The sequence below is a fragment of the Bos grunniens genome, chromosome 9, assembly GCF_055505025.1.
Source record: "Bos grunniens cultivar Pamir isolate PY7600 chromosome 9, Bosgru_T2T1.0, whole genome shotgun sequence".
Taxonomy (NCBI): domain Eukaryota; kingdom Metazoa; phylum Chordata; class Mammalia; order Artiodactyla; family Bovidae; genus Bos; species Bos grunniens.
In genome coordinates, this window is record NC_141173.1 from 73,182,301 (window position 1) to 73,194,740 (window position 12,440).

Genomic DNA, 12,440 nt, shown 5'->3' on the forward strand with positions numbered 1-12,440 from the left:
ATTCCTATTTCTAATACATCTTCTGGCATCTGGTCCCATCACTTCATGGGAAATAGATGGGGAAACAGTGGAAACAGTGTCAGACTTTATTTTTGGGGGCTCCAAATTCACTGCAGATGGTGATTGCAGCCATGAAATTAAAGTATGCTTACTCCTTGGAAGGAAAGTTATGACCAACCTAGATAGCATATTCAAAAGCAGAGACACTACTTTGGCAACAAAGGTCCATCTAGTCAAGGTTATGGTTTTTCCAATGGTCATGTATGATGTGAGAGTTGGACTGTGAAGAAAGCTGAGCGCCAAAGAATTGATGCTTTTGAACTGTGGTGTTAGAGAAGACTCTTGAGAGTCCCTTGGACTGCAAGGAGATCCAACCAGTCCATCCTAAAGGAGACCAGTCCTGGGTGTTCATTGGAGGGAATGATGCTGAGGCTGAAACTCCAGTACTTTGGCCACCTGATGCGAAGAGTTGACTCACTGGAAAAGACCCTGATGCTGGGAGGGATTAGGGGCAGGAGGAAAAGGGGACAACAGAGGATGAGATGGCTGGATGGCATCACTGACTCAATGGACGTGAGTTTGAGTGAACTCCAGGAGTTGGTGATGGACAGGGAGGCCTGGTGTGCTGCGATTCGTGGGGTTGCAAAGAGTCAGACGTGACTGAGCGACTGAACTGAACTGAGCTGAATACATCTTCAAGGAGAGAACTGAACTAGCAATTAATGGTTACCATCAGGACCAATACAGTTCTGTCTGTTTGTCTTGTCCATTTCATAAACAGTACATGTTTTCATGTGAGCAAGTCACTTAACTTCTCTGAGATTCAGTGTCTTCATTTATAAAATCTAGTGAATGTTTTTCTTCCAAGGCTTGTGGTGAAACCTCCAAAACATGTAAAAAATTCCTAGAGCAGTGTTTGACATAATATTAGTTGACTCTAAAGTTTAAATTATATATATATTTAAAATTAGTATAGAATAATATTTGAGGAATTCTAGAAGGTAAATCAGAGAAGGCAATGGCACCCTACTTCAGTACTCTTGCCTGGAAAATCCCATGGATGGAGGAGCCTGGTAGGCTGCAGTCCATGGGGTCACTAAGAGTCGGACACGACTGAGCGACTTCACTTTCATTTTTCACTTTCCTGCATTGGAGAAGGAAATGGCAACCCACTCCAGTGTTCTTGCCTGGAGAATCCCAGGGACGGGGGAGCCTGGTGGGCTGCTGTCTCTGGGGTCCCACAGAGTCGGACACGACTGAAGCGACTTAGCAGCAGCAGAAGGTAAATAATAAACAGCCTCCAATAAGTTCCCCCAAAGTCAGACTGAACATCCTAAAAGGAAAACTCTTGCTCTAATACAGTAATGTATCAAATGATATATGTGTAACTGAAGAATTACTGCACTTTACAAAGTTATCCAAAAACTAAAGAGAAGAAGTGTAGCATGTGCTCAAGAAGATTCTTATAATGAACAGGTTGGCTCTGGAAGTTTAAAATCAGTTTCTCATATTATAATATGTAGCGTGTATTAATCTCTTCCATTCTGAGAGGTTCTCTGAATGAAAACAAAACCAAAAAAAGGCATTCTTTTCTTAGATTCTTAGTTGATCTGTGATATTTCAAAAGACTGGATCAAGAAAACGGATGCAAAAAAGGAAATATTTTTAGTTTTATGATAAATATATAGGTGGAAAAGGGCTTCTCTGGTGGCTCAGACAGTAAAAATCTGCTTGCAATGCGGGAGACCTGAGTTAGATCCCTGGGTTGGGCAGATCCCCTGGAGGAGGGCATGGCAACTCACTCCAGTATTCCTGCCTAGAGACTCACCATGGACAGAAGAAGCTGACAGGTTAAAGTCCGTGGGGTCGCAAAGAGTTGGACTTGACTGAGCATCTAAGCACAGAGGGAAAAAAAAGATGCCAGCAGAGGAAATCAACGGAGCAATAAATACCACCTCAAGTTTATCAAGTGAGCAAAGATTATTGTACTTATTAATATAGAAAGGTCCGTAGACAAGGCTAAGTTGTTCCTTGGTAAAAGCTAGCACTCATATCTTGCTCTTCTGGTAGACTTTAATGAGTTTCTGAAAATAATTTTTAAAAGGTGCTTACTTATTTATTTCATTAGCTGTATGTATCAGAGTTGACATGTAAGCATTGTTATTGCTGCATTTTATGGCTCCCCAAAATTCATATATTGAAACCCTAAACCCCATTGTGATGATATTTGAAATGTGGCCTTTGGGAAGTAATTAGATCATAAGGGTGAAGTTTCCATGATGGAATTAGTACCCTTATAATAAGAGACACAAAAGATATAGCTACTTCTCTCTCTGTCTCTCTCCAACACAGCAAGAAGTCTGCCTTTACAACACAGGAAGAGGGAGCTGCCAAGAACTGAATCTCCTAACTCCTTGATCTTGAACTTCCCAGCCTCCAGACTGTGAGAAATTAATGTTTGTTCTCTAAGCCATGGCGACCCAAGCTGATTAAAACAAGCGTCTCACAGGTACACACCCAAGTAATTGAATCCTGAAATAATGGTAGAAACTTGTTTCCAGGAAACTGTTCGTTAATGGTATTCATCATTTTCAGCCTTAAGAAGCAGTACCAGGGTCCAGGAATCTGTCAGAGAGATCAAGGGTTGATGGTACTGTAGTATTTCCTCTTCTTCCTAAGCACAGTCCTTTATGGGGAAATCTGCCTACCCATATTGCAAAAGAGAGGGCCAGCTTCAGGACATCAATGCTTTAGATCATGCAATCCAATCTAGCCATCGCTGCTTATACCAGAACAGCCAGTTATGACTCGGCATAGCAAAGAGCAGTGTAGATCAGATTCCTTCTCTGGAATCTGAATGAATCACTATCTAGAGATTGATTTCACAAAGAAGTAGGAGTAGAAGCTAAAAGATGAGGAAGCAGAGAATTGAAGGAAAGGCCACATTTGCCATGTGCAAGTCCAGTCATTAATGAACTCAGATTAAGCAGGCCAAAGCTGCTGATTGCTGAACAGAATGAAGCAGACACAGGGAGCATAGCTCAATCCATTGAACCAAAAACCTCCTTGAAGACAGGACAATATCTGTCTTGCTCATTACTGTTTCCCTATCACTCATAGTTCCTGGCTATTAAAACAATTAGTCACTCAATCTACATTATTTCAATGAAGAGCTAACAGTGGATCACTAGGTCAAGCCCTTTTCCAGAAACACTATCCCGTGTCTGGCAGCTGCATGTGTTCATGAAATTCCTTCTCCTTCAACACAGCCTACATCTTCTTATTATTCCTGAGCTTCCAGCACTTTCCTTTTTTGGAGCAAGTATATCTGCTCCTTGATGATTGTAAATAAACATTTCAATATCAACTCTGTAAATGAGGAAAGAAAGGAGGAAGAAAGAAAGAGGGGTGGAGAAGAATGAGAAGGGAGAGAGAGATGCAGATGGAAGCTAAAGGTGGTAGGGACAGACCGCCCTTGATTTTTAAGCCCGTCCTTTTCCAATGAGGTGCAAAAAAAAAAAAAGAGCTTTCACAACTTCTCTGCAGAGAGGTTTAGAGTTTGGATGAGAAGCTAAAAGATTAAAGAACGGCAACAACCAACCTATGCTAGCAAACTCTAGATGAAGTTTGCTCAAGAGAAGTAATTAAGCTTTGTCATTGCAAAAGACCAACTATATCAAATAAAACAGTCTTGTAGCTACCTCCCTGTAGACCGTTTGCACTGTTTTCAATGGGAATACATGGACCCCCATTCACCCATTTAACAGAGTATAGTCTTGGGAGGTTATTCTAGTGATCAAATATCATCCTTCCCCAAATAATGCCTTCTTAATTCCCTTCTTCATTATTACTGGAATGAATCCATTATTGTGTCTTTGAAAAAATCTAAACACAATTTTTTTCTTCCACCTTCAAAGAAACTAGAAAACTATACAGAAGAAAATGTCCCAGTAAACTTAGGCTTCATAAAACAATATATTCTCTTGAGCAATATATCTTTTGAGGTCTGATTCCTTCCCAATTAATTAATAGTAAAGCATCTTCATGTGACAGATAACGGGAAGCTCCTCATTGGTTGGATACTAGCCCTGCACATTTCACAAAGCAGATATAAGACAGGTGTATTTTCCTCATTACCAGAAACATGAGGTGGCCAATACTATTCCTGGCTTGCTTCTAGTATTTCCACGTATGAAGTATTATAGCAATAGGATGTTCTGACTGGTCAAAAGTAATTGGTAACATTCATAAGGCAAGAGAGGGAAGGAATAAAAACTAAAGTACTTACTTGGTCCTAGACCAATTGAAAAGGCAGCAACGTAAACAAGCAAGCTGGCTAAAGAAAGCCATTTCAAAAAAGTGGGGACATCTGCAGAGTCTGTGATGATCTGGTATTCAGTTTGGCTTAGTCCAGCATTTGGTAAGGATGCCAGGGTCGTTTCTCCTCTCCCATTTATGTCATTTCTCGTGGGCCTCAGTGAGCTTCTGCTGTGGAAAGTCATCCCTTTAAAGGATTCTCTAAGAGTGTCATTGCTGGCTGACAAGTTACCTGGTCCATAAAACACAGACTCATCCAAGGACTGGTTGATAGGACTATGGTTTCTGCAGATACTGCTGAAGTTCATGTGGATGTTGAGATTCACGATGCCCATGGTCACCAACGAAGCTGCCATCACAGAGGAACCGATACACAGGAAGGTTTTGCTCCCAACCTGGTCTACGAGAAGGGTGGCTGGGATGGTGCTGATGACCTTGACGACCCCAACCCCGGTGGAGGCGAGGCTAGCTGCCTCATTGCTTTGGAAGCCAACAGACTTCAAAACAGTAGATGCATAGAATAATATGTTTGGCTGGCCAGTGATCTGTACAAAAAATACCAGCGTTAAGCCTATCATGATTCGGGTCCTCATGTTGTCTTTTGAACGAAACAGATCCCAAAAACTGTACTGATATTCATCTTTCAGGGAAGACTTTATCACAGTGAGTTCCTCCGTTGTATCCGAGATAGCTCTCAGCTTTCCAAGAACCTTACTAGCAGCTTCCTCATGTCCCTTCATCACCAGAAATCGAGGACTTGGAGGAAGAAAGTACATTGCAATGGCTTGCAAAACTCCCAAGGGAATAACAAGGCCGAACATGTATTTCCAGCCATGGGAAATGTTGGCAAATGCATAATTTGAAATGTAGGCAAAAAGAATGCCGATGACAATCATCAGTTCATTCAGTGACACGAGAAGGCCTCTTCTGTGTTGGGGAGCAATTTCTGCGATGTAGACACAAGTGGCGGTGGAGGAGAGTGAAATGAAAACTCCAATAGCAATGCGCCCCCCTATAAGAGTGGTGTAAGATAAACTGATAATCAAGACCAGGCTTCCAAGTCCGAGAAGGCAGGAGGACAAAATGATGGCGGCCCTTCTCCCGTACCTGTCAATCAGGACTCCTCCGATTAGAGAGGCCAGGAGGGCCCCGATAAGCAGGGAGCTCACCACCATTTCCTGCTCATGGCAGGTCAGGACTAACAAGGTTCTTATTTGCAGAAGAGCCCCAGAGATGATTCCAAGTTCATACCCCACCAGGAAGCCACTGACTGCAGCTGTGACAGACGACAGGAGAGTATACATGCCACAACCTACGAGCAGAGAGAAGAAACAGGTCAGTTCTGAGTTGCATCTGATGGAGACTCAACCTTGTCTAAGTACATTTTCCATAGCACTGATTATAAACACATATATGTGAAAGTCTCTCAGTCATGTCCGACTCTGCAACCCCACGTACTATACAGTCCATGGAATTATCCAGGCCAGAATACTGGAGTGGGTAGCCTTTCCCTTCTCCAGGGGATCTTCCCAACCCAGGGATCAAACCCAGGTCTTCCACATTGCAGGCGGATTCTTTACCAGCTGAGCAACTAGGGAGAACCATAAACACATATAATTACAGTCAAATAATACACTAACCAAAACATGATTAGATAAAGAAGGAAAAGTCCTTTTTTCTTTTTTGGTGAGGAGGGAGTGGAGGCATTTACATGGTTTTTGTTTGTATGTATGTGTGTGTGATGTGATATTGGTTTTCATTTTGAACAGACCCATATGTGAGATAAACAGATGACAGAAGATGGGGACTGAACAAGCAAGAACACAGTTTTGTTCCTGTCTTGGTGCTGGATTGGAAATTCAGAACGCCGGGCTCCTCAGGTCCTGCTGTCTAAGGCAAACCCTTGAGAGCAGGATACTGAGGGAAGCAGTCTCTGGAAGGGCCTCAGTCTGCCCAGTGTGGAATCTGGGGGAAAATAAAGCACAGCGTCCAGGAAACCTGCCCTCATGTCTCCTTGGCCAAAATTCAGCCACCCCTGGCTTTGCTGAAACACAGGAGGGTGATGGGGAAGACCAGGGTGTGAGTGCCTTCACAAAGTCGGGGCTGGGTCAGAAAGAAGGGGTGGAGAAGAACAAAAGGGGCTTTGTATTGTTCCATTCTTTTGAGGTTAACATCTGAGGTAAAATGGCAAAATGTTATTGTTGTTGTGTCACTAAGTCAGGTCTGACTCTTTGTGACCCCATGGACTGTAGCACCCTAGGCTTGTCTATCCTCCACTATCTCCCAGAGTTTGCTCAAATTCATTTTAACAGGCAAAATGTTAAGTCATTCATTTTCAGTGGTAGGTACACCGATGTTTGTTACATGTTTGTAATTTACTTTGGGTACCTGATGCGAAGAGCCAATTCATTGGAAAAGACCCTGATGCTGGGAAAGATTAAAGGCAAAAGGAGAAGGGGGTGGCAGAAGATGAGATGGTTAGATAGCATCACTGACTCAATGGACATGAATTTGAGCAAACTTGGAGAGATAGCAGAGGACAGGGAAACCTGGAATGCTGCAGTTCATGGGGTAACAAAGAGCTCAACATGACTTAGTGACTGAACAACAACTTGTCACAACAGAAAGGAAACAAACAAACAAAAAAGACAAAAAGCCAGGGAAGAGTATTGCAGGCAGAAGAAGCAGTAGCTTCCAAGGTCTGAGCACAAGGAAGCTTAGGTCATGTTTTAGGAACTATCAGATGCCAGGATGTATGGGGCATAGCCTGAGCTTGGATAGGGAGGCAGAGGGGGTGTGCGTCAGTGAGCATAGGTAGGTAGAGAGGACAGGTAGACTTCATGCTGGACCTGGCAGATCACAGTGACAAGTTTTATTGTATTCCCAGTAACAGAGGGTGCATGCCTACTGCTGCTGCTGCTGCTAAGTCGCTTCAGTCGTGTCCAACTCTGTGCGACCCCATAGACGGCAGCCCACCAGGCTCCTCTGTCCATGGGATTCTCCAGGCAAGAACACTGGAGTGGGTTGCCATTTCCTCCTCCAATGAATGAAAGTGAAAAGTCAAAGTGAAGTCACTCAGTCATGTCCGACTCCTAGCGACCCCATGGACTGCAGCCCACCAGGCTCCTCCATCCATGGGATTTTCCAGGCAAGAGTACTGGAGTGGGGTGCCATTGCCTTCTCCAGTGTGCATGCCTACTGACCAGTAAAAGGGAAGGTATTCTGAGCTTCTTGCTTTTGTGTGGAGACTAGTTCTTCAAGGGGCCAGACTTGTAGCAGGGGAGGGTAGTTTGTAACCTTGGTGTTGATAGGAAACAGTGCCAGCTTGCATTTGCTTGCATTTGGGTGTGGAGAATGGAATTGATGACAAGCAGACAAATTCAAGAGTTAATTTGAAAGTAAAAATGATGACATTTGCTCATGAATTGGTGTTGGAGGGTAAGGAAGTAGATCAGAACCCAAGATGGCCCCCTGGTTTGAGCAGTCAGTTGGGTGATTTTATAATAGTACCCTGTAAATGGACTTACTTATTATACTATACAGGCAATAGACTGACCTAGGGAAGAAGGCCAGGGGACCTGGCTATGGGTGGGGGTGAAAGGAGAAGTGGAAATCAGAAGTTCCACGTTAGACTTGCTAAAATGTTTGTTTTCCCTGTAAGATGTTCAGATTAAAATATCAGGTAGCAGATTGAGTATACAGATCTGGAACTTAAGAGACAAGTCAAGCCTGGAGAGATGTACTGGGGATTCAGCAATGTGTGTATGATATTTAAAGCCATGGGAAGGGGTGAGATCACTTTGTGAGACAGAACAGAGTAGCAGGAGAGACAGGACGAAAGACGAGGATATTGGGAACACCAGCATTCAGAAGAGGAGACAACAGCAAAGGCAATGGAGAAGCAGAACTGAGATATGTGTGAAATGGACTAGAAATGTGTACTTGGACACACAGTTATCCCAGGCTGAGCTAGGGCTGAGATTGTGCCATTCTGGAGTAGCAGATACGGTTTTAAAATGCTGTTTAGCTTTGGTGAAAGGAGCAGGTCAAACAAAGGTGATCTGAAACCACTTTCCCCCTCTACAAGTATCCAAGGTGTTTCACATCTCTGGGATCCTGATGGCATAAGGAAAACGAAAGACTCCAAAAATAAAATTTAAAAAGCATCAATTATTTAGATGGAGGAGCAAATAAAAATGCAATAATCCATAATAAAATAAAGTTGATATATGAGCATTGTCGGAGAAGGCAATGGCACCCCACTCCAGCTCCAGCACTCTTGCCTGGAAAATCCCATGGACGGAGGAGCCTGGTGGGCTGCAGTCCATGGGGTCGCTAAGAGTCGGACACGACTGAGTGACTTCCCTTTCGCTTTTCACTTTTCACTTTCATGCATTGGAGAAGGAAATGGCAACCCACTCCAGTGTTCTTGCCTGGAGAATCCCAGGGACGGGGGAGCCTGGTGGGCTGCCGTCTATGGGGTCGCACAGAGTCGGACACGACTGAAGCGACTTAGCAGCAGCATGAGCATTGTGAACACAAACCATTAAAATGAAACTACATCAGCAACTTATCCAGCTAATTGGAAAACAGATATGTAAAATCCCTACACAACAGGTGTTATCTATTTATATGTAACATAATGAATCAAAACAAATGGGGTTCTTGCCCTCCAAGAAACTTAACATTCCAGTGATATCTCTATTATTTATCATATCTCTTTTAATTTTCATGTGCAAAATCAGTTTACAGCACTCTCGTGCCCTCAGTTTCCACATAAATTATTTCCCCACATAATCTTAAAATTCTCAGCAGATTCTTCTACCAAAAGGAGATTTGGGTCAGATTTTCATATTAGGATAAGAATATTGTATTGCTTTGTATCTCTTCTTGTCATTGTTCATTTTAGCTAAGTCTGATGTGTTGATTAGGGTGTGTGCTTCGTCGATTCATCTCCAATATTCGGATTGGAGAAATAAGTGATTCTGAAGAGTGATGCACCTGGGGAACAGGTTGCATGAGGCCCCTCAGAGGGGATTTAGAGGGACAGAAGGCTGCATGAAGGTACTGAGGCAAGGACCTGGGGGAAGAGATGCCAGAGCTGTGTGAGCAGCAGCAGATGTCTTTGCCACATTGTCCTTCTCCTTCCCCTTCCCTAGTTTCTCTCTCTTGTTGGATGGGAAATAGTGCTTCCCTGCAGAAAGAATGGAGAAGGCAATGGCACCCCACTCCAGTACTCTTGCCTGGAAAATCCCATGGATGGAGGAGCCTGATAGGCTGCAGTCCATGGGTTGCTAAGAGTCAGACACTACTGAGCGACTTCCCTTTCACTTTTCACTTTCATGCATTGGAGAAGGAAATGGCAACCCACTCCAGTGTTCTTGCCTGGAGAATCCCAGGGACAGGGGAGCCTGTTCGGCTGCCCTCTACGGGGTCACACAGAGTCGGACACGACTGAAGTGACTTAGCAGCAGCAGCAGAAAGAAAGACCCTTTGAGATACATCCAGATACTCCTTGATGCTCTATTATTCTACTTTAGAGAGAGTTGAGGTGGTGGATTAAGGGGGAAAGCAGGTGGAGGAGGGTACAAGTCCCAGGCCCAGCTTCTTGTGGTCTGGGGAAAAAAGCTCCTAACAGAACAGAGATGTAGCCTTTTCTTCAGCTCTCTGGACTTAACTTCATATGCCTAGTTCTTTTATTCAGAGTTCATAGGACACTGACAGACTAGGGTATGTGCAAAGGGTCTAGAAACCATCCCAGTTTTTCAATGGCCCTCTTGATATCCAGCAGCTAGTGCTCAGTACAATTCTTCAGAGATATAATAAAATTGTCTCTATATGAATTGATAAAAAATTATCTGTACAAAATCACAAATTTTTAAAAATTATATATCACAATATTATCTATCTATTGATGCATAGCTGGATGACATGTCCTGGGCCCTGGCTGGATGACATGCCCTGGGCCGTGGCTGTCCCACCAAAGAAGTTATGCTTTTGAACTCTGGTGTTGGAGAAGATACTTGAGAGTCCCTTGGACTGCAAGGAGATCAAACCAGTCAATCCTAAAGGAAATCAGTCCTGAATATTCATTGGAAGGACTGATGCTGAAGCTGAAACTCCAATACTTTGGCCACCTGAAGCAAAGAACTTACTCATTGGAAAAGACCCTGGTCCTGGGAAAGATTGAAGGCAGGAGGAGAAGGGGATGACAGAGGATGAGATGGTTGGATGGCATCACCAACTCAATGAACATGAGTTTGAGCAAGCTCTGGAAGTTGGTGATAGAGAAGCCTGGCATGCTGCAGTCCATGGGGTTGCAAAAAGTTGGAGACACACAAAACAATCACCTATCTATCTAGGCAATTTGCCTTCAACAACTGCATCCCAGGCTTCCCTGTTGGCTCAGTGGTAAAGAATCTGCCTGCCAATGCAAGAGACACAGGTTCAGTCCTTGATCCAGGAAGATCCCACACGCCATTAAGTAACTAAGCTTGTGCACCACACCTATTGATCCTGTGTTCTAGAGCCTGGGAGCTGCAACTATTGAAGCCCGCACACCCTAGAGCCCAAGCTCTGCAACCAGAAGCCACTGCAACAAGAAGGCCGAGCACTGCAACGAGAGAGGAGCCCCTGCTCACCACAACTAGAGAAAAGCCCCTAGCAATGAAGACCCAGCACAGCCATTGATAAATAAATTAAATTAATCATTAAAAAATTTTTTGCACTCCATGACCCTATTCTCACATGAGTGAGGTGATACCAACATAGGTTATATGCTACAGAATTAAGCTAAGGTCTTCATTGTCTGAATTTTATTGGAAGAGTATATCTTCCCTGTTATATGCTTTAAGGGCTACTGCTCCAAACTAGTTTCCCCATTCATCTCACTGCTACTTATTACTGCTGAGGTCCATTATGGTCCTCAAGCTGCCCATTCAAGATTTGGAATTTTAATTTAGGGTGGAAGGCTAGTCCCCAAGTCTTCCAAGATCTCAGCCCTGTGACACCTTAGGACTTCCCCACAGGAAATTTTCCTGGTGCTACTTTACCATACAAATAAAATGAAGAAAGACATAGAGTAGGGTTTGTTTTTTCTTTTCTTTTTTTCTGTATTTACCTTTTGGTTGCTGATGACAGAAGCAGGATGCTACCCTATGGATGCCAGAAAGCAGAGATAACTTTCCCAAAAAATCTGACAGAGACCAGGAGGAAAGAAAAAGAATGGCTGCTTAATCATGAATGGCAGTCTGGAGCAGGACAGAGTCTGGGGTGGACAGAGGAGAAGCAGCCAGCGCTGAAGGAGAGAGGAGGGTGAGGAATCATAATTAGAGCCTTTTCAACAAACATGCAGCCCTGAAGTCAGTCCGCACTTCCAGTTCATGGTGAAGTTTAGCATTCCTGGCCATTCTGCCCATGGATTTGCTTCACGAGAGCCCTTCTCTACATCCCTGTGTCCCCCTAAAGGTGCCATAGGGGATTCTCAGCCTTTTGTGGACATCACAGAAGTAGAAACTATCTAGAAACTTCTAACTGGTACCCACAGGCTGCTGGGTCATGCCTACACTCTGAGTCTGGCTGCTTTGTTAGTAATAGACCAGTCGTGTTCCTTTGGAGCAAGGATAATTCCTTAATAAGATAATAAAGTAAAACTGTTCCTATTGAAGATGTGATCACAACCCAGAGGCTTTATGCAAATGAGCACTGAGACCCACATCCCTGGCACAAAGGGCGGCCAACTCCCACAGGCTAGGCAGCTGCAGCCACTTCCACAACAATAGCCGCATTGTCTGCCGCTCACGGTGACTCAGACGAAACCACAACTTTAACTGGCTTGCACCCGAACACTCCATCTTCCACAATATTTGACTTTGTGCCCACTTTTTTATTTCCTTTTCTTCTCCATATGCCTATTATATCATAAGTACATAATGGAACACACAACAGACACTTGGCGGAAGACTGCCTTCTACAGCAAACTGGAAAGCGTGCACACACAGGTTCTTTTTTTGGCAGGCAGCCAGGTCATTATACAGCTTGACCAACTGTGAAGGTTTCACACATTGAAAAGACCTCCTACTTCATCATTTGCTTGAGAAAAACTTGCAGTGGCCCCCAAATGG

The 12,440-nt window shown here is 43.8% G+C and overlaps 1 protein-coding gene across 3 annotated transcripts in view; it reads right to left on the reverse strand.

Annotated features, from left to right (window-relative positions):
• SLC2A12 (solute carrier family 2 member 12) overlaps positions 1 to 12,440 on the reverse strand; it is a 76,045-nt gene that overhangs the window by 39,533 nt on the left and 24,072 nt on the right. For all 3 annotated transcript variants that reach the window (XM_086317955.1, XM_086317953.1, XM_086317954.1), the window contains exon 2: positions 4,289 to 5,629. In XM_086317955.1, coding sequence (XP_086174081.1) covers positions 4,289 to 5,629 — 1,341 coding nt within the window. The remainder of the gene's footprint in view (positions 1 to 4,288; positions 5,630 to 12,440) is intronic.